We start from the raw sequence: 27,647 nt of genomic DNA, 5'->3' as shown, positions 1-27,647 counted from the left end.
AGACAGGCAGGCAGGCAGACAGACAGACAGACAGACAGACAGACAGACAGACAGGCAGACAGACAGACAGGCAGACAGACAGACAGACAGACAGACAGACAGACAGACAGACAGACAGACAGGCAGGCAGACAGACAGACAGACAAGACAGGCAGGCAGACAGGCAGACAGACAGACAGGCAGACAGACAGGCAGACAGACAGACAGGCAGACAGACAGGCAGACAGACAGACAGACGTCCTCAAAAGGTTGTGAGTGATGTTGAGGAGTGGGAGAGAGGCTCCCATACCTGTGCTTTAAAAGAAAAGGCAGTGACCCCTCAGAGTCCTATGTTTTCAGGTCGTTCTCCCTGGCTCTGTCTCCCCCTGACTTCACTCGTCTTTAACAAGCTTTTGACTTCCTTTCTTGCTCTCACTTTGCTTTGTAAGATTCAGTAACTCAGAGAGCCGTCATTGTGAACAGCTCTGCAGATTGATGCAGATTCTCAAACCAGATGGTTAAAGCTTTAACAACACCACTTTTTTTATCCGCAAACAGCAGCCATCCCTCATCCACCCTTTTTCCTCCATCGATCTCTTTCCCTCCCTTGGCTTCCCTCCATCCTCTCCCCCGGCTTGCACCGTCTCTAAATCTTTCCTTTCATCCATCCAACCATCCATCTCCTGACAGAGTTTCGTATGCTCTCTTTTCACCTTCTTATATTTGTATTTCCATCAGCCTTCCTTGTTAATTTATCTTTGTTTTCAAGGATAACAAGAGCTGCTTTCTAGGGCAGAAAGTCTGATGTTGTAAATGTGCAGGTGGACAGTGATAAGCTTTATGTACATATTCCCGCTCATACACATGGTGGTGTACATGTCAGCTGAAAAGAGATCAAACGGATGGCTGAACTAATTTGATACTTTTCCTGTATAATAACAGAGAGATCACAAACCTGGAAGTTTGACACAAATACACAGTATTTCAACTACAGTGCCCAGGAGGACAAATACTAAACGAGTATACTAAAAAGTACAAAAGTACACAACTGATACAAAGCTACGAGTTAACATTTAGCAACTTGTCACTTTTTAAACGAACACTAAGATGAGCATGTACAACAGATGATATGTTTGCAATCTCAGAGTAATCAGCAGGTTTCCAGCTCTTCCTGTGTGTCTGTACGAGTTAGAAAGGCTGAAATGAGAACAGGAAGTCTAAGTGCTTTCTATTTCCACAATGGCCTCAAATGGTGTCTGTATTCATGGACAGTTGTAGTACTCAGCAGCCTGATAGATACAGCGGACAGACAGTGAGAGGCTTGGAAACACTCGGCCCCGGCTATTTTGTAAATCTTTTTTTCATTTACTATCTGACTGTTCACCATCTGCTATCTGCATCTGGTGAGCCTAACCCTAAGCCTGGACTGAATGACCACAGACAAAAAGTTGTTTTTCCAGATGATGTGTTACATTACATTTAACATTACATGTCACTTGTTAGACGCTTTTATCCAAAGCGACTTACATACTCAATACTGTGGGCAATCCCCACAGGAGCAATTTGGGGTGAAGTGTCTCAGGGACACAACCACATGCTGACTGCAGCGGGGTTTGAACCTGTGACCCCCTGAACACCTACGGACAACCCACTACGCCACACGCCTCCATATGTCCGCTCAGTTGTGTACATCTGTCTCACACATTTTCTTTCTCGTTTGTCTGACTGACCTGAGAGTAGAAATTAACCATGGTGGTGGTTTCTATGTCCTTCTTTCCCAGTATTTCCATTTTGACTGGAGCGGTTGGGAACTTGCTTGAGAAGTAGTCTAAGAAGTCCGGCAGGTAGCTGGCTTCTCCATGGACGATCCCCATGACGTAATGAGCTGCCTGAAAAAAAAGGACAGTAACACAATTTCAACTTTATTTGATATTGTATAAATGTACTAAGGGCCCTTTTACAGAAACGTCTTAAGCCTGGTCTGATCTCAGTTGAGGATGACATTTAGGTTTGTTTGTATTACACAACATGTTTCCATAATGCATTTACTTTGGATAGGAATTGAGCTATTACAATAACAAACTGTCCTAATTATAGGATTCAGGAATCCTTAATTAGGAGTCCTGCAGAACGCACAGCGCTCCTGCCAGTGGTTGTACAGATCACACATGCACTATAATAAGAGATACAGGCCATTCTGCTGTGCATTTTTAACATGAATACAGGCATGACAGGGCCTAATGAACAAGCTCATTTACAGCTGTTGTTTTATACGAAAAGAAAGGAGGACTGAGATACGATAGGACACAGCCATGACTTTTAGAATTGCTTCTGTGATGGGAAGATAAGGTTTTGCCTATCTTTAAAACGACAAGATAACACAAGCAGAAGACTTTTCTGTAATGAGGCCCCTGGTGAATATCTGACTCTGCCCTACCTGCGATGAGTCCTCGCTGAAAGACAGGGTGACAAACTCCTGGGCGAACCTCTGCATCTGGCCCGGGGAGAGGGAGGAGAGCTGGGAGGTGTAGGCGTGGGCCACCAGGGCCCCCCCGTTCGGCTGCTTCTCTATGTGGATGTACGGGGCAAACTCCAAGCCCGCCATGCCGGGATAGCTGCACTGATGCTGGGGTTGGGTCGGGGCCTTTGACGGAGAGTTGAGAGAGTCGAGGAGGGTACAGTTTAAGAGAGATTTGGGGGTGAGATGAGGAGAGGAAGGTAAGAGATGTGCAGTTTTGTTGTTGGGTGGAGGGTAAACCGGTAGGGGGGGCTTAAATGGAGACAGGGAGGAGTTGGGAGTGACATCAGAGGATGAGGGAGAGGAGTTGGGAGGTGGGGAAGACGAAGGGAGGAGAAACAGGCCGGCACAAATGGTTTGGCAGGAGCGGTGGTACATCTTCACTCGTTTGTGCTTCTCCCCCTCTTTATGTTTCTTCTTCTTTTTCTTCTTCACTTTTCTGATCTGCAGGTCCTCTGGGTTGATCTTGGCCTTCTCTTTGTCATCTGGACAAAGGGGCAGAGAAAGAGACATTACAACTCTGAGGGGAAGACAGCTTCTAAAGGAGACGACATTCTTTAAAGATTAAAAATAGGTCATTTTGAAAAAGCTTAAAGGGAGTAGGGGGACACATAATTCATGCAGACTTTCTAAAAATAAATCTAGTCTGCTGTGTGATGATGGATCAACAAACCAGCCCACGGCTCTTTCCATCGCTCGCTGTAAGAAGACAGCGTTTACTGTCCTCTTGCAATGATGAGAGCTCACAGAAAGCTTTCAGTAAAATGAGGTGAAGTGAAAACAGGAAATCAAGTGCTGAGGATTCGTCAAAGCAGGTTATATAGAAGGGCCAAACACAGAACAATTAAATCATTTCTATCATATTGTTGTATCATTTACTTTCACTGTTCTCAATCACCAAACCAAAGTGATATCTGATAGATTCCCTATTTAAAAAAACAATACAGCAAAAGATAATGAGTCCTAACTATTGTAGACAGATGACTCATTTCTCCTCCCAGGTGGTGTGTGTTTTCGGGGGTGAATGTAGACAAATAATTTAAGAGGACTGAAATAGCATCCCTGGAAAAAAGCAGATATGACAAAGCCAGGAAACAACCAGAGGAATATCTGATAAGAGATAATAACGCACATGGTGGATGGTCTCCATGACGCCTGAGGTGTTTAAGCACAGTGCTACTGTATGTGTGTGTGTGTGTGTGTGTGTGTGTGTGTGTGTGTGTGTGTGTGTGTGTGTGTGTGTGTGTGTGTGCTGTTAACATCCATTTGGAAATGTGTTGTGGCTGGTTCATTCTTACCCAGCGGTTGTGTAAACAAGCGGATACATATACTATGTGTGTGTGTGCGCATGAGAGTATTTTTGATAGTTGCTGCCTCAGCATAATTCACATATCTGACACACACACACACACACACACACACACACACACACACACACACACACACACACACACACACACACACACACACACACACACACACACACACACACACACACACACACACACACACACACACACACACACACACACACACACACACACACACACACACACACACACACACACACACACACACACACACACACACACACACACACACACACACACACACACACACACACACACACACACACACACACACACACACACACACACACACCACAAGATAGGGCGGGAATGAGACAGGATGAAAAAGAGCAAAGAAGCACCGTGTGTGTGTGTGTGTGTGTGTGTGTGTGTGTGTGTGTGTGTGTGTGTGTGTGTGTGTGTGTGTGTGTGTGTGTGTGTGTGTATGTGTGCTTGAAACAGCAAGAACATATTTGCAGTACAATACCAAAGCTACTAATCTGAAAACTCTTTAACACTAGGCACCCCTCGCCCAATTATACATTCTCGCACGCACAGAAATATTTTTTGACGTGTTTTTTGTGTTCAACATGGCGACAAGAGAAGTGTTGCCATGTGAGTAAAATATAGCTAAGCTCAAAGTTGAATTTAAATGTCGATTACCTTTTCCTTAGTAATAATTTATCTAAACCTATGATTGAACATTTATTTGTCAGTATCCGATTAAAATTGGCAAAAAAAAATAGACTTTATCGTAGACAGACGCATTGCAATCATCGTTTGTGTCGTATGAGAAGGCTTCAATTAACAATTGTCTTTATTATCAATGAATCTGCCAATAGTTATGTTTATTCACGTCTACACAATGTCAGCAAATGTTCTTGTTTTGTTTGACTAACAGTTCAAAATCCAACAATGTTTAAATCTGAATGATGAATAACTAGACAAACCGCATACCTCACATTATACAATCCAAATGTGTGAATTTGATCACATAGCAAATTATTAAAGTGATCACCTATCGGATGTTTTCATTAACTTCTTGTATTGATCGACTATGATTGACCAGCTATTCAACATTAACTAGCAGCACCCCTGACAGTAAATATCTCCCTGTTCAATCTCGAAAAACGAGAACAATGAAGGGAATATTAACATCAATAAAAGTTCCATCATTTGGGTTCACGCTTTAAAAACATTTAAAACATGGTGGATGTATTTTCCTCTGACATTTAAAAAACAACACCCAAGTGTGTGCAAACTGGGATGTCACCTCTTTGCTCACACACAAACACACCCATTTGTATAAGAGCGGACCACATGGCTCGACAGTCGCTGTAAGGTCAGATAAGTGACAAATAAAAAACCACACACAGCGACACACACACACACACACACCGCCTCAGAGGTAGTAAAGCAGCCCTGCAGTCAGAATAGCTTATCGCTGTGTATTGATTTTCTATACAAGTTTCCTCAGGGTGCCTCTCTCTGTCGTCATTTCCAATTGTAAACTTAACACTCTCTCAGATTAAATTCTAACTTCTCCCCCCTGACTTCACCACTCCAAACATTTTCTAACTTAGCACTCTGATTAAATGCCTCACTCAGTTTAACTGAATATCTACTCTGTGGTGGGGAGAGCCTCCCTCTTGATTCCCACCATGGATCCTGCAGTGTCTCTTTTATTGTACAAACACAATCACATGCTTGTCTCTCTGGCAGGACCACTTTATCAGCCTCTCCCTCTCATACATAAACTCGTACTGCGAAGATGTAATGCCATACCAAGGACGCTTGTCCACCTCACATTCAGTTTGAAGGTTTAAAATGGGCGGTGGTGGAGAAGTCGATAGGGAGTTGGCTTGGCAACTGGAAGGTCACCAGTTCAATTCCCGGCAAGACCAAGTGCTACCGAGGTGTCCCTGAGCAAGGCACCGTTCCCTACACTGCTCCCCGGGCGCCGTTCAAAATGGCAGCACACTGCTCCTAACACTAGGATGGGTCAAATGCAGAGAAACAATTTCCCCACGAGGGATTAATAAAAGTCCATCTTATCTAAAAGGTGAGCTGAATTATCACAGGGATTTGTGGCTTCACCGGTCGCAGGGGGATCATGGCACACCAGCACAGAGAAATGCTGTGAGTCTGACTAAAGCTCGAGGAGAATTCAGGATAAAATGGCAACCATGTAATGTCGGATTGTTGTGTGTGTGCATGTCTGTTTCAAAAGGGTAATGTCAAATACAGAGAGAGAAAGGAGGGGAGGAAAAGAGACGGACATGAGCTCACACCGCTCAGCAAATAATTCACTGCTGTCGAAAGGTTAACAATGAAACTCTCCAACACACACATGACACACCTGTAGGTAGACTGTGGCCTTTCTGTTTGTTTATGCATCATAGTACATACATTCTGTATAGGCTTCATTTTCATACATGATTGTATTTTTATTCAAGGTTTAAAAAGCTTTAATGTAGCTGACACTCGGGACATAATTCACCATTGTCTTCGGTTAAACACTAGCATATAACTTCAGAGCCTTTTCTGTGATGATTAACCTTCACCTGTTCTGAAGTCTTTACACTGGCTTCCTGTGTGTCAAAGAATTTATTTTAAAAATATTGCTGCTGGTTTATAAAGCTTTGAATGGTTTAGGCCAAACATACATTTCTGACCTCCTGAGGTCTTCAGAACTAAACATGGAGACGTTCAGTTATTATTCTCCAAATGTCAGGAACAAACTAGAAACCTGCCGGTCCGCTGCAACTCTGACTACTTTTAAATCCAGGCTGAAGACTTTTCTTTTTGCCGCTGCTTTTAATTAAACTATTCATATCTTAAGCTGCACTATAACTTTTATCCATGTATTTTTTCTTTTAATGTTGATTTTATTATCTTTGCTTTTTAATGACTGATTTTAAATGCCATTTTCTTAATGTTTTTCATTTTTGTAAAGCACTTTGAATTGCCTTGTGTTGAAAGGTGCTATATAAATAAACGTGCCTTGCCTTGCCTAACACAGTAACAGTTGGACAGTGTGTTACTATGGAAACATGGAGTGTTCAGAGTAAAGCTGTCGGACGGTTTCTTGGGGACTTTATTAATAAATAACACATACATTGTGTAGTTAAAGATGGATAGAGACGAGTGAATGTTCAACTTTTTGATAAGCTTTAATACTTCATCCATTATCAAAAGTGTTCCGTCTCCCCAGTAATCAATGTACTGACTCATCATGTCACCATTGGGATGGGTACACACGTACACACACACACACACACACACACACACACACACACACACACACACACACACACACACACACACACACACACACACACACACACACACACACACACACACACACACACACACACACACACACACACACACACACACAGTTACAACAGTGTGCTATATTAGCTCTTTTAATGAAGACCCCACAGTATAACCCACCCCCCACTGTGATGCTGAGCAGATGCTAAGAGCAACAATTGTGATGCATTTTACCTGAATGAGTTTCTAACTGAAAAAAAATGCTTCCAGTGTTTGTTCTCAGAGATCTGACTCAACGCAATTATTTATTTTGAAATGATCATGAATGCATTCGTTTGCATTTCACTGCATACCATGGAGAGAGCCAGAAAGACAGATATATGCATGAGCCTGTGGGTGTGTAGCTTTGATCACTGAGCCAGCAGAACACAGAAAATAATTGATTTGGTCCTGACTCTCACACAAACAAATGCTCAAACAGTCATTGTTATTTGACAGCTTCCTGCTAACAAATTAAGAAATCAAAAACCCATAACTCACTTGTTTGGGTTTTATCTTTTTTTCCCTATTATCGCTCAAAGGGCACTCCCATATATCTGCTGCCAAAACAATAATAATCCACAGAAAACAAATCAACAGTTTGATGATGAAGGAAATCTCAACATAAGGGAACACAGATGCTTCAGCAGCTTCCTCGTTTACAACCACCTGTGACAAATTCCATACTTTGGAGACAAAAGAAAACACGCAGGTTGACTCTTTTGAGATTTTTCTTAATGTGAATTATTAAGCAACAATGTCAGATTAGGACTGGATCCAGCTTCCAATGGTCGGAATCAGTAATCTCTTCATTTTTAATATGATTCTAAGTTGAATGCCTTTTGTGTTGGAGTGTTTGTTGGACAAAAAAAAGCTTTTTTTTTTAACATTTTAAGAACCAAACGGAACAAAATGTCACCCTACATGAATCCCTTGGTTTGCATTGTGTGTTTCCACCGACCTTTGATGGGCGGCTTGACTTCTCCGTTCTCCATCTTGAGTTCGTTGATCACTTTGTGCTTCTTCTTCTTCTCCCTCTCTCGGTCTTTGACCTTCTTCTTCTCCCTCTCCTCTCGGTCTCTCTCTTTTGCCTTGTCCTTGTTGGAGTGCTCTGTGGAAGCAGAGGGGATGTTTTCAGGTCTCTTAGGTTAGCATTAGCACCCAGATTTGCTCACTACACACATACTTCACTTGTTTGAGAGCACTTCATTTGTTTTCTCCCGCCCCTTGACTAAACTCTTGCCAAGTGTTTCACCTTGGCCATCATCCTTTCCCTAATGGTATTGCTCTTCCTCCTACAAACGGTTTGGCTTTTCTCTCCCTGGTGCAACACATCCATGTCTCCACGATGCTTTTAGTTTTATCTCTCTCCTTTCCTCAGCACTGTAATGGTCTACCAATTCCCTTTAAGACTCTGCAACTTCACACACAGCCATAAAGCTAATCAAAATATCCTGCACGTTTCCTCCACCTTACTCTCCCTGTCTTATTTCCTCTGCTAGTGTCAACTTATTTTATTTCCTCTTCCCGGCGCTTCTCCCTCTGACAGAATCATTTCAGTGTTGAGGGAATATGTGCAGATCAAGGCATTGGAGTGCACTCTCAGGTTGCACTCATTGCAAATGGCTGTGGATGAGAGCAGCAGTTTAAAATGTGAATATCAGCCATCACACGTACCCCGTGGATGGGAGTAAATCATCTCTCCTCCAGCACAAGCTAAGAAAGAGTTCATTGCTTTTTAATCTTGAAACATTGCAGAGCATTTCCTGATTCCAATAGATTTAGTTTTTATTCTTAGGGTTTCTGACATTTTCCCCTGTTAGGTACTTAGCTGTGTTTGTATGTGTTCTTTGCAACACTTCATAACTTTGTTTCAGAAAAGTCCTGTAAAAATAAAGATAGTATTTCTTAAAATAACTAAATTCTTATATATATATCTTCTCCTTTGATTTTTTATTTCCTTTCATATCCACATAAAGAAAGAACAACTTCTTATTTTCACCACAGTAGTTCTTCTGCTTATTCTTTCTTTTCTTTGAACTCAGTCAGATCAGCATTTAAAAGGAAGCTGTGTTTGGAGACTGTTCTCTCTCCCGTGGTCATGGGGAGAGGGAGAGTGGACCCAGTGGGGTTGGACTGGCTGTTTGCAGGATCAAAGGAGAACATTCTTTGAAAGTCAAAAAGGCTTAAAGGAGCAGTCGGAGAATCAGAGGTGCATCGATACACTCCTTTTGAATGACTATATTTCAATCAAAACCATGGCGTTGTGAACTTAAGTAGGTCGCTTGGGTTTGCTACTGAACATGCAGGAAGTCATTATCCTCATACCTTGTGGTTAACAAACGGAAGGCAAACATTTTTAACAAAGCGTTTTAAGAAGTGCAAAATGACTAGACACTGTAAGCTGCCTGTTAAAGAAGAAACGGCATGTTTCAAAACATCCATTTAGCTCTACTACAGGAAGCCGCCCACAAAGGAGGTTTCACTCAGATCTAATGCCAGATATATGAAAACATGTCCGACCATGCCAGAGCGGCAGCATTCATAAACTTTTAATTAAGACGCAATAGGAGATAAATTAGCCCAGGTGGCTGACTGGGTCTTAAACAAACTGGAATATGTGCTAATTTATCACAGCTTGAGAAGAGGGGCTCTCCCTTTAAAGTCAAAAAGGACACCAGTGAATTGCTTGAGGTTCACACGTTTTAAACTGGTGTGAAGCTTCACAGTGTTGATGTGTCATGGGAATACATCACAAAGCTAGAGGTGCAAGTGAATCAGAAATGAATGGGATCCGTGAAACTTCTCAGTTTTTTTCTGAGCTTGTTTTCAGGCTTCTTTGCAGCAGCCGGGTTCTGAAGGGGAACACAGCAGGTGGTTTTCACTGTTAGGATGATCACAGAGAAGAAAATACTTTGGAACATAGAGGGCCAGAGGCAGACGGTTTGTTAACGTCAACTACGCAAGTCCCCACTGCCATCCAACTTTTAGAGCTGTGGAGGACAATCATTAATGCATGAAGTCAAAGGGGGGTTTCAGATTTACATTTTGACAACAACAGTAGTATCTTCAATTCACTTGCCCTAAAATAACCTTTATTATTGTTACATTAGTGTTACATACTATAGTGTTACATTTATCTGTAAAAAGCATAGATTTCTTTTGGCTAGCTAGTGTGTGTTAGTGCTGCCAGCTGTTCTTTTTCACTTAAATCTTTCATCTATTTTTAATCCGATCAAACAATAGATGAAAGAATTCCATTAAATGTGCAAGTGTTAACGATAATCATACAATGGTTTCGTTGTCCTTTCATATTATTTTCATATTCTGAGAATCTAATGAGTTTTTATTACTAAATCTAACAAACAAGCAGAATCAAGCTAAATGTGTGTCCTAGTATTTTGTTGAGGAATCTGAGGGCTTCAAGGATTAGACATCACAGCTAAAGGAGAAGCTATGTGCACAAAATGCTCGATATCATTTCTGCAAATAGAATGACTCACGGTGGCAAACAGACAGAAAAAAGGTGAAAGCCACCCAGGCCTATGATGTGAAGGTACACATTAAAGAGGGAAAACTGTAACATTAAAACACTGCAGTGAGACACCAGAGTGAAGGCGATATATCAGTGTTGTAGGACTCCCTGCCACACTACAGGTAAACCGGCCCACCAGGACCCTCCTAAAGTGCAGATGTGCATCCTGCTACATGGCAAATCCATGCTTCACAATTCAAGCTGATCTCAAAATGTAAATTGCTGTTCATTCACTCTTTGTCAGTCTCTTTAACGGTCTTGTAATGCTTTGGTCTGAATAAATGACCCTGCAGACAGTTAGTTAATTGGAGGCTGATTGCGGCCACGCTTGATTTTCTCTTTTCCCGTCGCTGTACGAGGACAGGGATTCTTTCAGCATGCTGCATTAGCATTCACACAAAAACCTAATTACTGCAGACATGATTCACAACAGTCCCAGTCTGCCTGGTTTACATGCATTGTTTAATGGTCAGAACAATGTCCAACAGAGCTCCAATGCATAGTCAATAGACAGATAATTGTTTAGTTGTTAAAGCAATTTTGCATTGAAAAAAAAGCAGATGTACCCATGATAGGTCGACTAAAGGCCATTAGGAGATCATTAGGAAATTGATAGCCATCACAGGTACTCACTAGTTTGTAAGTTGATGTGTTTAAAGATCAGCCACATGAAAGTGCATATTACAATTTACAAAAGTACAGGACCCATCACACCAATAGCCATATAACTGTTTGCATCAGCTTTAATCTATATAGCACATGTGACTAGGGATGCATATCGTTGACTTTTTTACGATACCGATACCACTGAACGATACCGATACTCAACCGATACATATCGTGATACTTTGAAAATGTATCATCCCACAGTTACTCCCATGAAGCGCTTTACAATATAGTTAACATGTCAAATGAATATTAAATTCAATTGTGGGATCTCTTGGACCTTTTAGTACTGAACAAACAATGAAAAATATACAAAAAATATGAAGAAAACCGATTATGTAATATCTTTTATAACACCCGCCATCAGGTGGGCCACGTGAATAGCACATCTTGTCAATGCAAACAGACCGTTATAGCACCGTTATAATTCATGTTAAACCTGAGATTCGACTAGAGAACAAATAAATAATAGAATAATGGTCATGAGATCTCGGCATTGCACAAACAAACAAATCTCATCTTTAAAATCAACATTTGCCTTCACTGGTGAGAGAAAACAAATCCCCTCACAGTTCATTTGTGGGACTTACCTTTCTAGTGTTGAAAAAACAATGAAAAATACATAAAATATGAAGAAAAAAAATTATGCAATCTAATTTATAACACCCACCATCACGGGCCACGGAATCACTTTTAAAATTAAATTTAAAAAAAAAACGGATCTAATTTCAGTACGGTATACCGTAGCCACCAGTAACCGGTATTTCGGTAATACCGGTATGCATCCCTACATGTGACACATCAAAACATCTACAGTGGCCAGGCAGACAGAAGAGTTTAATTAGTTCAGCCTTTTTATTCAGTTATGATTGATCAGGATCAAACCTAAATGTGAGTAGGAGTATCTTTAGAGCTGCATCTGGTTTTACTTATAATATCCGACTGCATGTAAATGGGTGTCAACAACAGGTCTTAGTGGTCCTCACAGTTTTCTGGCTCTCCAAAATCGAGGTTCTTTCCGGGCCAACAACCGGGCTGAGTATGCTAAACTAGTGAGAGAATCGCTGGCAACTACAACAAAATTAACATATTTTACCATGATTTAATCGTAATACACGTTTCAAAAAGATGCCGAAGTAACAACATACTGATACCGGTTAGTAAAAACCATGAATTAATGCATTGACAAGTCTGCAGACAGACGGCAGGCGAAAAACCTTTTAAATGCGTGTTTTCTGAATGGAGATCGGCTAAGCTAACGTTGTATATGCTCCGACCGTCCACACTCACAACAACGGCCTATACAGACATAAATAAACCAGAGACTGTATTCACCATGACAAAGACAGTCTGTGGTTTCTATGTCTTTAACTTTTGTCTAGTTTCTGAACAGATATGAGGAGCTGTGAGCTCTGAGTGCTAACAACTAACGGCTGATGTTGGTTTTGTGTTTCGCATTAAAGATGACGTCACTGCTCCGCCTAAACTGCGTTAGTATAGTTACTGCCCCAGCTACTAAACTGTAATGGTAACGCAGCATAAAGTGAGCCTGGCTTACCAAGGCCTAACTATACCGTACTGAGCCGTGCAAGGCCCTGCAGTGGAAATGCGCCATTAGAGTTAAACAATTATTTATTTCACACAAGATCAGCTGACCTAATGCTGTAATGATTCCTCGTTCACTGCACTTACTCCAGTGTCTCTAATTTCTAGACCAGATGTATGTAACCAGGAGTCGTGGCAGTATCATTAACCCTCGCTCCGACAGCAAACCAAACAGTAATAATAATAATAATAATACTGTGGCTGCGTGATCCTCTTTTGATCCCTGCAGGAAAATGTCTTGCCTTCCAGGAAGGTCAGAGCACAGTCAGCTTCAGAGCAGGAAATGTCCTCCTGTTGGACAGCAGTCTGTCTAACAACAAGTGAAAATATATTAGAAAAACAATATTTAAATTGTATTTTTTCGCAATCCCCTCAAGTCTATGCTGACAGCAGCTGTGTGACAGAGAGAAGGACAAGGACTGACACACTGTAACAGCTTTAACAGGAAGCTGGAGCATTTTAATCCTTTTGCCTAGGATTAATTTTCCAGCAACACTCTGCAATATTCATATACTTCCTCATCTTCACATTTGAAGCTACTCAATATAATGAGTCTGGCCATTGAGCAGAACCCAACAGCAATTACAGGCTCAGGACTTTGCTCAAGAGCACCTCAGTGGGTGCTTTTATTTATGGTTACTTATGATCACATTTGATCAGGTTTAGGGCTGCACAATATGAGGAAAATATGCGATGTTAAATATCACAATATAGATATTACAAATATATAAATAAATAGATATTAAAATGTACACAGTTGTTACTTTCTGCTGCTTTCAGATTACTGTTGCATATTTCTTGTTAATTAAAAAACAATAAGGAAATTATTTCCAACATGTGTATTGAACACAAAAGGCACAAACAAACAAGTATAACGGATTAAATATTAAGTTCAGTTTTCTACTTATATGCTCTTAAAATTACCCAAAAAATCTGCATGTATATAAGTTGTTCAATTAACATAATACATTCAATAACACTACACTGACTTTTTGTGTAATAATTGGTAAATAAAGGTTTATTTACTCAGTTAAGAACATTGTTTATTTAAAAGTTACATTATTTTTTTTAATCCCATTTCTGTTCCAGTTCTATGTGGAGACCAACCCCATCCTCCCTGTTCTGAAATGCAGATAAAGCGTGCACACACATCCAACACAGGCAATTTACACTATTTCTGATGGGGTGTTTTGGCACTTCTGGTGTTCTCCGTTTCTGCAAAGGCTGCTCAGTCATGACCTGTCAACCTACCCAACTGGAAAAAGGAGACATCATGCACTCACATACATTTGCATTTGTCCCCTTGGTACACCTGCTAGTGTCTAAACACACACACGCAGAGAGTTGAGACACTGTGACGATGAGAAAACACGCACCAAAACACAAGGTCTACAGTGATTAAACATAAAGTAGTAGCTTCAGCGCTGTGACATAATCAGTCATTAGCATATTTCATCATGTAAAAAGAAACATAGCCTAGATATTTAGCAAAACATATGTTTAAAAATAAATAAGTAGTTGGACAATTTACGGTATTGTATTTAAGATATCATAATATTGTAGTTTGTTACCAACTGTTTGTGTTGTGATTATTGTTGTATTGCCATTTAGGCTATTTCACTGACAATTGTACCCGAGCTAAAATATTTATATTGTTTTCCTTCTGTCGTAACAGCTCATAATTGTGGTCCTACATGACTCTCATCATACTACTTCCCTGATGGCTCCCACAGGATTGTTGACATCCTCGAGAATTCATCTTCTTATTGTAGACACATGCATTTCCAAACATTTGGTCTACCCTGTAAAATGTATTATCTCTTCGATTTACACACGGCATCTATTGCACGTCTGTCCGTCCTGGGAGAGGGATCCCTCCTCTGTTGCTCTCCCTGAGGTTTCTCCCATGTTCCCCTTTAAACTGTGGGGTTTTCTCTGAAAGTTTTTCCTTGTACGATGAGAGGGTCAAAGGACAGAGGGTGTCGTATTGTCATAGTGATATTCTGTACAAACTGTGAAGACCACTGAGACAAATGTAACATTTGTGATATTGGGCTATATAAATAAACATTGATTGATTGATTGATAATTGTTAGTGTCAATCGTATCCAAGTGTAATGACTCAAGTGAAATAATAAAGGTTGTTCAATTGTAAAACAAATTGATGTAGGTGTGGATCAATGAACAGCCTACACCATGATCTGCGTATAGAACATGGAGTAACAGCCTCACTCGACAGCAACAACAAGCGGGGAGCTGTGCTTCCAGCCTGAGGTTACCGAGGGGGGCGTGGTGCTCTACCAAAACAACACTTACCCCATAATGGCGGGCGACTGTCATATTGTTATGACAGCAGCGTGCAGTTTAGTGCACACACACTACTCCTTAGGTAATACAAATATATAAATGCATTGATATTACAGAATAACAAATTACTTAATTGTTACGCTGAAATGACGGATTATAGTTTTTGTACGCCGTTTATAACAGCTTACTCGACTACATTACCATAGTAATAAAACAGTATACATATTTTTCGACAATATATGACGTAACAAGGTAACAATTCCTCTGCAGCACCAGAGCAGCTGGTTGCGATGCAACAGCCCGGTCTTGCGACTACTGCCCTGAAACGCCGTTGTGGAGCTCGAAGGTCCACGAGCGGGTGAACAAGCGACGAGAGCTGGCAGCCATGTCCCGCAGAAACACCGACTAAACTGGGCTTATACACGCCCAACTCCATGTAAACCTGTTTTATAATATGCATTTATAATATAGGGAAACCGTTGAGAATGTTACGGGTCCAAAGACAACATTTAGGAGCGCTCTTTAAGCGGTAGCTTATTCAAAAACGGGACAAATTATGAGGCAGACAACCGCACTCTCAGAGCCACATGTTCATGCCCCAAGTGGATGATTCTACGATGAGCCAAGTCACTACAAAGCACCACAGATCAACCCTATATATAATAATCACAACTTTAGGAATTCCTTTCAAATATAACTAAAATAAAATACACTGCTGGCCTACCTTTGGGTGCCAACATGACCTCCCCATTTTCTCGTTTCACAGCAGAAGTGGTGTTAATTCTGCTGATTTCGTTGTTGTTGTTATTATTAACATTATCCCCGGGTCCGGAGGTCAACAGTACTTTAGTTCTCTTCTTCTCCTCTCCGCCTCCTGCCCCCTTCTCCCTCTCTTTCTCGCGCTGTTTATCTTTACTGGGGTTTTTGTGTTTGGAGGAGGAAGGCGCTTTGTGGAGGAAGAAGTCGCTCTGTTTAAAGACTTTCTGCGTGTTTGTCGGTAGCTGGTGCCCACTGGTAGCAGGCACCGAAGGGTTGTTGCTACTCGTCTTAACCGGGCTGAAGCTCCACAAGCCCGCCCCATAAATCTGCTGCTTATTGGGCTGCTGGAGTTTCTCTCTGCCGTTGCCTCCCACTCCTGCTTCCCGGCTGAGTTTCTTGGGCTTAACGCTCCTCTCCTCCAGCCGGACCTTCTTGGGCAGCGGCGGGTTGAAATCCCGGGAAGACTGAAGGCGGTTGTCAGGGGCTCCCTTTGCCTCGGTCGGCTTGACCAGCGGGCTTTTGGCGGAGGCGACCGCCGGGGCTACCGCAGTAGCAGCTCCGGTGAGATAAGCGGAGCACAGCGAGTCAGCCATCTTGAGGCTTCTCTCTCTATTTACTCTCTTCCCCAACGGCCGCCGCTGCTGTTTTTTTTTGCGCGACGTGCAGGCAGGCAGTGAAGGGGCGGGGCAAAGTTTGATGGACAGGTGGTTAGCGAGGGGCGGGACTAATCTTGACTGACAGACAGAGCATGAGACAGAGAGGGAAAAACTAAAGGCGGTGCTTACCTTTAATGTGTTCTCTGAAAAAGAATCAGGAGCATTAAAGTGAACATCAACACCAACAAGCATTATGAGAAATATAACTTACTCTGGTAGCTACCAACTACACTCCTCAAAGTGGTTGCTTTAATGTCTTTAAATATCTGGAGAAAACTGTTATATCCACTGATGAAATCAGATGGAATCATAACAAATCTGTTAAAGGAGGCATGAAATGAAACAGCTGTTCTTCGGAATTATTGGGAAGTTTTGTACGTCATGTGGTTTAATTTTGTACTAAGCTATCTTGGAGACTCTATGGTGTAATAATATTTTTGGTGGGACCTTCTTCTAAAATAAAGGTTACATAATAAAACACATTAAAATAACACTTGTGATTAATATTATATTGTAAGCATTATTTACCAACCAAGTATTTGTAATACATATTTAGATAATTAGGCAAACAAGTTATGGTTTACTCAGAAATCTACAATACATAAGATTATAATTATTCAGTTTATTAATTTGCAATTACTAAATTATTATTTGGATTTAGATAGTTTTTACATATTTGTCACAACTGACTGAAAGTGCCTGTAGAGAACATTGGTGTTGGTGATATGTGTGTTTGATAAAGTGAAAATGTTCTAAGGAATAACGTTCCCTTTTTCATCTAATCTTCAAAACGTAATTAGTTCATCACTCACTCATCATGACACAGATTTATCTGCATTTAAAAACGATTCTACACTCAGACTGATTAAAGTGACAGCAAACTGTGTGTGTGTGTGTGTGTGTGTGTGTGTGTGTGTGTGTGTGTGTGTGTGTGTGTGTGTGTGTGTGTGTGTGTGGTAACCACACAACAAGTACGCTGTGAAGGGTGTGTGTATCCATTTCTACCAGCATCTACTGTATATGACTCATGTACCTAAAAATAGGATGCATTATAATGTTTATTCTAGGTTTTAAAACAGAGCTGACACACTTGTCAGTTCCTTCAGATGGTGTAGCCTGCTGCTCCTGCTCACACTGAACGGCTATATTTATAAGTAATTACACAACATGTTAAACTGCTCCATGGGAAAACTGAGGTGATCCAGTTAAGATGGCAATCTGGCTTAATGCATACAACAGGCAGATAGGGAAAGTGTGTGTGTGTGTCAGACTGTGTATTCAACATATCGATCACCAGGTGTGTAAGTCACAAAAAATTAGTAAAGTAAAGGAGAGAAAGTTAGCAGGAGTGGTGTTAGGCCTGTGGAATACATGGATGGATCCTGCCTTATAATGTAGAATAAAAAGTATTTAATTGTCTTTAGCTGTATTAGTTTTGTGCTGTATCTGTACTTTTCTAGATTTGAAACATGTTAGATACTTCCATCGGCCGTTTTCTTTCGTCGGACGACGAAGCGTGCCCTGTCGCCCAAACTCAATTTGGTGTGTCCCGCACCGTCGGCCGTGACACGCCTTATTTGGCCTTTCATGGCCGACGCAAGGCTGATTCAATGTGTTGAATCGGCCGTGCGTCGGCCACAGGCAGTCGGCCAAAGAAATCACTCTGATTGGCTGTTCAGCTAGCGAATCAGTGCATGAGAAGCGAAACGGCTTGAGAATGTCTTCCACAAGCAACACTCCGATGGCTGATAGCTCCAGTACCGCACAAAACGTGTTTTCGATGGACGAGAGTGAAAATGGAACGCACACGCTACTTTTTGTTTGTTTATATCACGTAGTCTGTTCGTCTTCTCTGTCTTCCGATTGTTGCCTGTTTTTAATGACAAATACACACTACCGCTGCCTGCTGGTAAGGAGAGTTATCGCCACTCACGCATGCGCAGTTCGTACGTACACGGCTGAATTCTTTGCGGTGTGTTCCAGTGCGACACATGGCCAAGACGCAGGAGAACACGCCGACGCAACAGTCGGCGTCGGCATCGGCGAGTTCTCTGGTGACTGCTTGGTGTCTGTCAGGGCCAGGGGTGGGACATCTCTCTCACAACAGAGCCGGCCAGCTAACCAATCAGACTGGGCTCTGGTTTCAGACAGAGGGTGAAAAGAGGTGCTGCAGCACAGGCAGTATGAGAAAAATAAAGAGCTTTTTGAACATTAAAGCATGGAGACATGTCCCAGAGACACTAAACAAGGATATGAACCTGAACATGAGCATTGTAGGACCCCAACAAGTTTTTTGTAGATGTCATTGCTGTAACGCGTGAGAGGACTGACACAAACCTGCTCTGCGCACCTATACCTTAAATATTGTATGGTAATTAACTGTATAATTAATCTCAAATGAGCCTGTGAGCAGAAGTAGATAATCCCAGTATCTTCCTACCTGCTGTGCCTCTCTGTGTTTAAAGTGAATACAAATATGCAGCCTACAGTGTCTCTGTGTAAGACAGTTAGCGCCTGTGTTTTTAACACCTGCTGGGACTAATTAATCAGTGCATCACTGTGGGGGTGTGTGTATACATTTGTCTCCACACACACACACACACACACACACACACACACACACACACACACACACACACACACACACACACACACACACACACACACACACACACACACACACACACACACACACACACACACACACACACACACACACCAAAACTAGCTAAATACAATAACAATATTTAAATTCTAGTCAAAATTAACTTGTTTGATTTCTATTGACTTGGCTCTGCTTTTAACTTTATTCTAACTATTTAATTGTTTGTGTATAGCACTTCCTATTACCTTGTTGCTGAAATATGCTTTATAAACTTGTAAATACAAGCTGTCTGTATTTCCACTCACACAACACATTTTTTGTTACATCATCTCACACAAATAAAACCAAAGAGTCTTCACTTAATGGTCAGCTTTACTGATTGATTTCTGCAACATACAAACATTTTGGGGCTGTGTGTGTTTATGTGTGTGTAAGGAGGGTCACGAAGTGTGTGTGTGTGGGGCTGAACAGAGTCCCACAGGAGGCGATGAGCAAGCAGCAGCGAATCAAATCGCTCACACCCACAGCGCTAATGATGATTGGAGGAGAGGGGCGAAAGGGAGGGCGGGCTCTCTCTTAAAGGCACAGATGGGCTCTTTTCTGAGATAATGTGCATGTGACGGGGTCAGGTGGGAGGATAAAAGAGAGAAATGTGGACAAACAAAGTTTTTAAAAAAGGTTTTCTTTCTCAACACTTCATAATTCAGCTTACTGGCACTTTGAACCAGTGAAAGCAAGTCGCATTATTTCAATTAACTGATCTTCTGGCGTGTTGAAAAAGACATCCTTTTAAAAATGTAAAAAAAGCAGAGACGAGGGCGGGAGAGGAATAAAGGAGAGAATACAGCAGGGGAAGTATGAAAGAAAAATAATGAGCTGCTCCTTGTTCAGAGTGAGAGATCCATCTCTGATGCATGTTCTACATCCAAAGAGCTGAGAGAGATAAAAGAAATGGGTAAAAAAGAAGGAGGGGAGCAGTGGACAACAAACAACCGCGTATACAAAAATAACTTTTAAAATACCATTTACAAAAAACAACCGCTATTATTATTATCATCATTAATATTATTATTACAATCTTAATCGAAGCCCGTTGTAGCTGTTTTGGGAGGGGGGGGGGACCTGGCTGGCTGGCTGGCTGGCTGGCAGGCAATGCTTTTCCTCTGCCAACCATCTAAAACCAAACATATTTTTAAGCATGTAACTTCAACAGTACAAATACAAACAACCCTGAAATATTTGCCAGGAGCAAAAATAAACAACAAGGGCAGCAGAATAATTTACAGTCTGAAGGGAAACACTATAGGGGAGGAATCATCATCATCATCATCATGCACTGACTTTTTTACATCTTCTGTTAATAAGAATATTTAAGAGATAACATAAAAATCTGAAATATTATATACCTAAACTGCCCTGTACAGTTTCCTTTATAAAACAATGCATATAATGTATAGTTATGGGAGCTAATGGAGTTAGCAGAGAACAGTAAGCAGTAGTCCTGGGTCCCTATCATTGTCTCACACATATCGAAGCAGGTACGATTTTTTTATTTGAAAAAACATTCAAGTCTGTAAGAGTTTGCTATGGGAAATCAGACTTTACATTAATCTGTCAAGTCCCATAAGAGCAACGGGTGATGTGTACTCTGAAACACTGAGGTTTACTGGAAGTAATATGGCTGCTAAAATAAAATAAAACCTTTGACCACCCAATATTATAAGGAGAATGACATCAAAAAATGTAACAGCAGAAAAACAAGACAGTGCTGAGGGGAAAAACAGTGAATTGTGTCCCAGGAAATGAAGTTTATAGAGAAGCCAAAGGAGGAAGGACTGTCTCTGAGAGGCAGACTAAGGCAGGCTCACGTCCCAGCAGTGAGGACAGAGTCACACAGCTGAGCAGTTCGGTCATTACTGATCGATTTCAGGTCACTGCTTAGTGACTTGAGAAAGCAGAATTCCTGGGCCGGATTTAGTGTTAAATATTGTAGGATACATGTCGGTGTTTTTCATACTAACTAGTCTTTGCTTTTTTATTGTGAATTCTTTGAGAAGGGGACATCACTCTTTGGTTTTGTAATTTCAAGCGTAGACATGTAACGGATCATTTGTTACAGAACTACTTTTATTGTCAGTATTTAAGAGTTAAGATTTGTTTTCCATCGCCACATGACAAATACAGAGTAAGCAGAGATTTAAAGGAACAGTTAGACAATTTGGAAACTGCAACTGTTTACTTTCTTGCATGGAGTTAGAGGAGAAGTTTGATTCCACTGTCATATCTCAAGCTACAGCTAGCAACTGGTTAGCTTAGCTTGCATAAACGCTGGATAAAAAGCTTGTCAGGCTCTAGAAGGGGAAAACATATCTTCGGGTGTCTAGTCTTTATGCTAAGCTATGCTAAGCTAAGCTAACAGACTCTGTGTACAAATGCAGACAAATAATGGTGTAAACTTTGCATCAGTAAAAAATTGTTATTTTTCCCAAAAATGAAGAACAATTCCTTTAATTCGGCTGTTACTGACAACTGCAATGACCGAACTACATCAACCTATGACTCTGGGGAAAAAGGGAGGTCAGCATAGAAATATGAAATACTGCAGCTAACACAGGAATAAACCCGCCCAGAAACCCTGATGGGATGGGGGTGTGGGGGTGCATGGGTGCTCTGTTCCTATGCTGATCTTTTATAATGTAGCACCAGCACACAGAAAGTGGGAGAGAGGGAGTTGTTCTTTAACCATGAACAGGAGAATAACAAGACAGATCTCAGGTCAGCATCTAGAGCGGGGAAAACTTCTAACATCAGCAAGCTGAACAGGAAAACGTGGACACTTGACCAGTGAGTGTTCTTCTGCTTTGCAAAGTGGCACTTTGAGGAAGGACTGAGGAGGAGGAGGAGGAGGAAGATGAAGATGAAGATGAGGAGGAGCACAGAGACACACAGAAGGTGTTTCTATGTAAAGTGTGCCGTCTGTCTGTAGCATCTATTAACTAGGGTTTTGGACCAGCCAGGTGAGATCGGTAGAGTCCATCTCCTGACGGGGGAGGACACTGTAAGTGGACGGGGGGATGGGTCGTTCCATCATGTCCACTCCAGGGGGGGTTCCCGAGGGCCTTTGGGCTGAATGCAGCGGTTACCGAACCCTGAGAGAAGATGGAAAATAAATGAGGGTTTGCTTTTAACGGAGACAAAACACAAAACAGAAAGTGTCTTCCCTCTTGTGTTTTCTGCACATGCTGCCCAGAGCTACGTTTACCATCAGCAAAAGCAATGCCACACACATAGAACAAATGATGTCATTTTGATAAACTGTGTTAGTAGGAGAAAGCTGACCAGTGACTGAGAGACAGCAGACTTACCCACCCAGCTCTGCCTTGCTGTCTGTTGCCGTGGTGCCAGTAGATGTGGGGTCAGCTGGAGGCGTCTTCTTAACACACTCTGACACATCTGCACACAAACACACACACACACAGATGAATGGGTGGAGGCGCTGTGTGGACATCAGATGATTTTGAAAGGAATATTTCAGGCATAAAAAATATCATTTGTACATGAATTAGTAACCCTTGGTCATTTCAGAAACCTTTTTTTGCTGGCCATGCCTCATTGGTCAATCCAATCCTGATGAATTGGGGTAAATAGGTGCAGCTTTAACCATAATTGAACTATTCTATAAACTCTTCTTATACTCTTCCATGCAAGTACTCTTTATGAAGATTTGTTATAAATACTAATGTTTTTGGAAGAGGATGTTTTGATAGTTCTGCTGACCCCTATTCTAAAACTCGCCATGGAGGCATGCAAGAAAAAGGTAACGTATTGTAAATAATTGGTAAACAAATGATAATAATCAATTGATCTGTATCTGTAAGTGAAGTATCACTTGCGGGTGTGTTGTCTAATAGTTTGAGTGGTTTAAGACACATTTACACTGCATCGGTTTTACTGAGAGACACCTGAATTTGTTATAATAATTACAAACATATTATTATTTCTATTTTATTGTGAAGAATAAGGTTGAAGTAGTTTGTACTGGAATCACTGAAAGCTAGATCAAACTAGTTGTCTTCACACAGTTAATATAATAATTAGGTTTGATATCTCTATGTTATGATGGATGATTTCACACACGTAGGGCCTCACAGGAGCAGCACCACACCTTCAGCTCCAAATAAGCACATTTAGAGAATATGAACTTTTTCACACTGATAACACATTTGCTCTGACAGGAAACTTCTTCTTGACATTTAAAGGGCAGATAATAGAATGAGAAGCCTATATTCTTTAGAAATGTTCAGTTATATTCATTGCTAGTAAATGATCATTATAACAAGAGTCCAACAGTCATTTCCCTTCGCTGAAACGACTGTAACATTAAATTGGTAGTAACCACCGTCACACAACCTCATCAGCAGCACCCACACATTTAGCATTTCACTGCTTCTTCCCCCCCGTCCTCCTGTATCTCTCTCTGTCTCGTTGTGTCTGCTCTCAGCTGTCAGTACTATCGTCTACGCGGTCATTTGTAAAAAAACACTGAAGCTCCGTCTGCGGCTCTGAATAAATCCTCCGAGTGCTGAACAACCCTCAGGACAAACAGAAGTGTGTTCGTACCTTTATTTGAACCGCTCCACTCTGCCGAGGCTGACGACTTCACCTCCAGGGGGTCTGACAGGGGGGGGGGAGAAGGAGGGATGTTAACAAGAGACAACGGATAAAAAAATGACACACTTCGACACACATTCCTACACATTCAAACCCTCAGATCAAATCCTTTCCTTTATCATAAACTGAACACATTTATTTATATATCTTATTGCAGTTTATTGACTCAAAAATACCCAAATAGGTAGTGTTCACTTGGAGATACTTTAAACAACATAATATATATATATATATATTTTTTTATATATATTGTTATATATAATAGGAATGATTCTGTCCAATGTTTTATGATCCCAATAAGCTGTTGATCATTGTAACAGGAAATGATACAATAAGTAATTGGTTGTCACTAGCAATGACAAAACAGGTACAAATATTTCAATTTTTTTGTATAGTTGCAACAATTTGTTCCCCCGCCGTGAGCATTGCATTGTGGGTGATAAGTGTTTAACAGCACACACTCAAAAATGAAGCATACTTGGTTTCCTGTTTGTAGTTTAGGACTGATTATTCTCTCTCCAAGTCACTACAGGTCTGAACTACTGCCAATGCTGCCCCCTAGTGGTGTAACACTCTCACAGCCTCTCACCAAATAAATGAAACCATTTCCTCTCATGCGCTCTTATGTATACTCTCAGAGTACTACACAGGAACAAATCAAAAAGCAGAAGGCAACATGGAGGAATACAAAAAAAGAACAGAACATGTGTGTCAATCTGTCCGTTAGAAGGCAGCATTACAGAGAGCCTGCTCAATCGCTGTACCAGATAAGAAAAGCAGATAGAATGGGAATATAAAATCATATTCCTACTTTTCCAACTGTTTCAAACATCCTCTGCTGATGTTTCACTCACACCACAAAGTCATTAGTTTGTCTCATGTTCATTGGTCCATCCACCTTCTTTGACCAGCCATTAAATCACCAGAACCAGGAGGGGACCCCCCCGCCCTGGAAACACACCTGTGGATCTCGACCAATGCAAACGCACCTGTGGCCAGCAGGAAGGACTCAGGGGTTCTCGCAGGGAGGGGGGGAGGGGAGTCGTCGCTGTCCCAGCAGTCTGGGTTAAAAGGTCAGAGGTCAGATGAGAAGCAAAGTTAATGAACGGGCTCCGTGGAGGGAGGCAAGAGCGTTTCTCAAATCTTTCTCTAAAGATAGCAGGACTTCTAAAAGCAGTTTGAAATATGATGAGTCACCTTTCTGGGCCAATTTTAAACTTTATTTATAGACAATATAACTATAGATCATTTTGTTCTTTTTGTGTTTTTCTTATTGATGTTCAAAGGGATGTTCTTTTTTATTTTCACGTGATTGTTCATTTAATGAGATGTTGATTTGCTTATGTTTGACTGTATGTATGTGAATCCCAGTGTGAACAGCCAATGCTAATGCTAGTGCTAATGGGGGTCCTAATAAAGAAAGAAATATGGACTGATATTTCCCCATTTCTTTCTATTGTAATATACTGTGATTTAAAATGAGTTAATATTAGGATGTATTAGATTAGAAACATTTATTGAAAAATAAGAAAAGCTAATCCAGGCTGAAGACTTTTCTTTTTGCCGCTTGATATATTCTTATCTTAAACTGCACTTTAACTTCTATCATCTTAGCTTTTTATCTTTGCTTTTAAATGAGTGTTTCTAGATATCATTTTATAATATGTTTCTTAATGCTCTTAATGTGTTTCATTTTTGTAAAGCACTTTGAATTGCCTTGTGTTGAAAGGTGCTATATAAATAAACTTGCCTTGCTCCTTTTTTAAGGTGCCATCGGGATTTATTCAAACAAACTACAAAAGACGTCACTAAGTGGACCAGCTAATGCAAAGCACTCATTTAAATATCGGTATATACTTGTATTTCTCAGTAGTGAACCATGTAAAAGAAAATAAATAAGTCATATAATTAGCATGATAAATATATTTATTTCTGTTGGGTCTTATATATTGGACATACATATTTTATTTCTGGGACTTTTACTGTGCTGTTAAATTACCGTAACAGATTAAGCTGCAACTAAAAGGATGGACATAATCATATCTCCTTACTTCATTCAGGTTTATATTCTTAAAATGTATCAATTCTTGCCCATATCTATGTCTGAAGTCAACTGTTCTATTTATGTGGACTTTGGGAAAATACTAAGAGGCCTTTACCAATAGCCTGACAGTAATAACTTTCAACTTGTTCTCCTTTGATCCAGACAAAGAAATGTGGCTATTTTCAATTAAAGCGCAATATCAGGAAGTCATATTGTATTAATGACCGTATTATTTGCCATGAGTGTGTGTCGGCCTCTATCTCACTGAGACGGAAGTCTGACCCCGGCCTTCATTATATTTTCTAACAATTTTCTGGAGGGTTAGGGGAAGCAGGATAGCTCAAATTAACTGTGATTATATTACATTTAAAGGGTTTTTTGTTGTTGCCTTTGAGCATAGCGTCTTTATAAAACATTTTAAGCCCTCTTTTCTTGGTTTAGATATTCAATAGAGTGGCGAAGTCACGCCCATCTACTTCCGACCCATTTGACCTTATTTCAGAAAAATTATGTATTGAAGTCAATGGAGAGAGAAAGATTATCTTTCGATCCCGTTTGAATTTTGCCACGAATTACACATATGATGTTTGTCAATCTTAAAAAATAATTTCCATGTCAAAAAAGTCGCGGTTTGTCGTAAAACTGTTGAAATATAAGACTATGATAAATACGCAACTAGAAAGACTACAAATCAAAGAATCCCGGTCCCGCATGCTGGCTCTTACGGAACCGACTAACTCCCATTCTGTGTATGTACAGCTCTCAACATGCCCAGACTTGTAGTGATTTTCACCTCTTTTAATACTTTTCACCTCATTTTGAAAGAAAGAAGTGAAATGTGCTAACGCAACGGCCGTCTTGGTGTGTGGTGCGAAACGGGAGATGTAGTTCATTAGGCGCGTTCCCACCGGAGTAATTTTACCCCATACTTTTCCCGTTTAGTTCCGTTAGTATCCCTAGTGTCGCGTTCACACCAAAAGGAGTGCCGGGAACTTATATCCCCATTTTTAGTATCAAAAAAGTACCAATTTCAATTGGCGGGCGTCAGAACGCCGACACCTCCTCATCACTCCACGGCTCCCATGTTCACACCCCGTAAAACTCTGAAAAGTTTTGTGAAGCCACCATTGTATTTGCTGGCATTAGCATCATTAGCCCCGCGCACCAACGGAGAGAGAATAACTTATGGCAACACAAAAAAAAACATGGGAGCCGTGGAGTGAATAGGAGGTGTCGGCGTTCTGACGATTTACTCGGAAGGCTGCTGGGTGTCCCAGCAGCTTCTACTGAAGCCAGTCCCCAACTCCGGGGACCTCCGGCCGGGGACTTCGGGGGGCAGTATACGCCGTGAAGTGGTTTGCGGCCTGCCAGTAAACCCAAAGCAGAAGAAGACGAAATGACGTCAGCGGCTCATTTGCGTAATCTTCCCTCAGGGAAAAGTACTCCGGTGTGAACACGATTGGTACTTAGTGCCCTGGGGTAATAAGTGCCGGGGCACTAAGTACGGCAAAGTGCTTGGTGGCTATTGAGCGGTTTCACAACAAAAAAAAGGGGATCGAAAGATAATCTTTCTCTCTCCATTGACTTCAATACATACTTTTTCCGAAATAAGGTCCCATGGAGATCCCCCGGAAAAGG

At 41.1% G+C, this 27,647-nt stretch overlaps 2 protein-coding genes across 4 annotated transcripts in view; both read right to left on the bottom strand.

The window, feature by feature from the left end:
• LOC307021077 (uncharacterized protein) overlaps nt 1-16,692 on the bottom strand; it is a 35,627-nt gene extending 18,935 nt beyond the window's left edge. The window contains exons 1-4 of the mRNA XM_079652850.1: nt 15,999-16,692; nt 8,123-8,272; nt 2,417-2,982; nt 1,710-1,868 (exon numbers count right to left, since the gene is read on the bottom strand). Coding sequence (XP_079508976.1) covers nt 1,710-1,868; nt 2,417-2,982; nt 8,123-8,272; nt 15,999-16,626 — 1,503 coding nt within the window. The 5' untranslated portion in view covers nt 16,627-16,692. The remainder of the gene's footprint in view (nt 1-1,709; nt 1,869-2,416; nt 2,983-8,122; nt 8,273-15,998) is intronic.
• A 2,956-nt stretch (nt 16,693-19,648) lies between these two features.
• ptpn12 (protein tyrosine phosphatase non-receptor type 12) overlaps nt 19,649-27,647 on the bottom strand; it is a 52,697-nt gene continuing 44,698 nt past the window's right edge. Inside the window, exons 15-18 of one of the 3 annotated variants that reach the window (XM_079656349.1) lie at nt 24,955-25,026; nt 23,915-23,968; nt 22,660-22,747; nt 19,649-22,443 (exon numbers count right to left, since the gene is read on the bottom strand). In XM_079656349.1, coding sequence (XP_079512475.1) covers nt 22,434-22,443; nt 22,660-22,747; nt 23,915-23,968; nt 24,955-25,026 — 224 coding nt within the window. In that variant the 3' untranslated portion in view covers nt 19,649-22,433. The remainder of the gene's footprint in view (nt 22,444-22,659; nt 22,748-23,914; nt 23,969-24,954; nt 25,027-27,647) is intronic. The other 2 variants (XM_079656348.1, XM_079656350.1) reach the window with 2 other exon arrangements.

Source organism: Notothenia rossii (genome assembly GCF_949606895.1).
Source record: "Notothenia rossii genome assembly, chromosome: 10".
NCBI lineage: Eukaryota > Metazoa > Chordata > Actinopteri > Perciformes > Nototheniidae > Notothenia > Notothenia rossii.
This window is presented reverse-complemented; position numbering and strand designations above follow the sequence as displayed.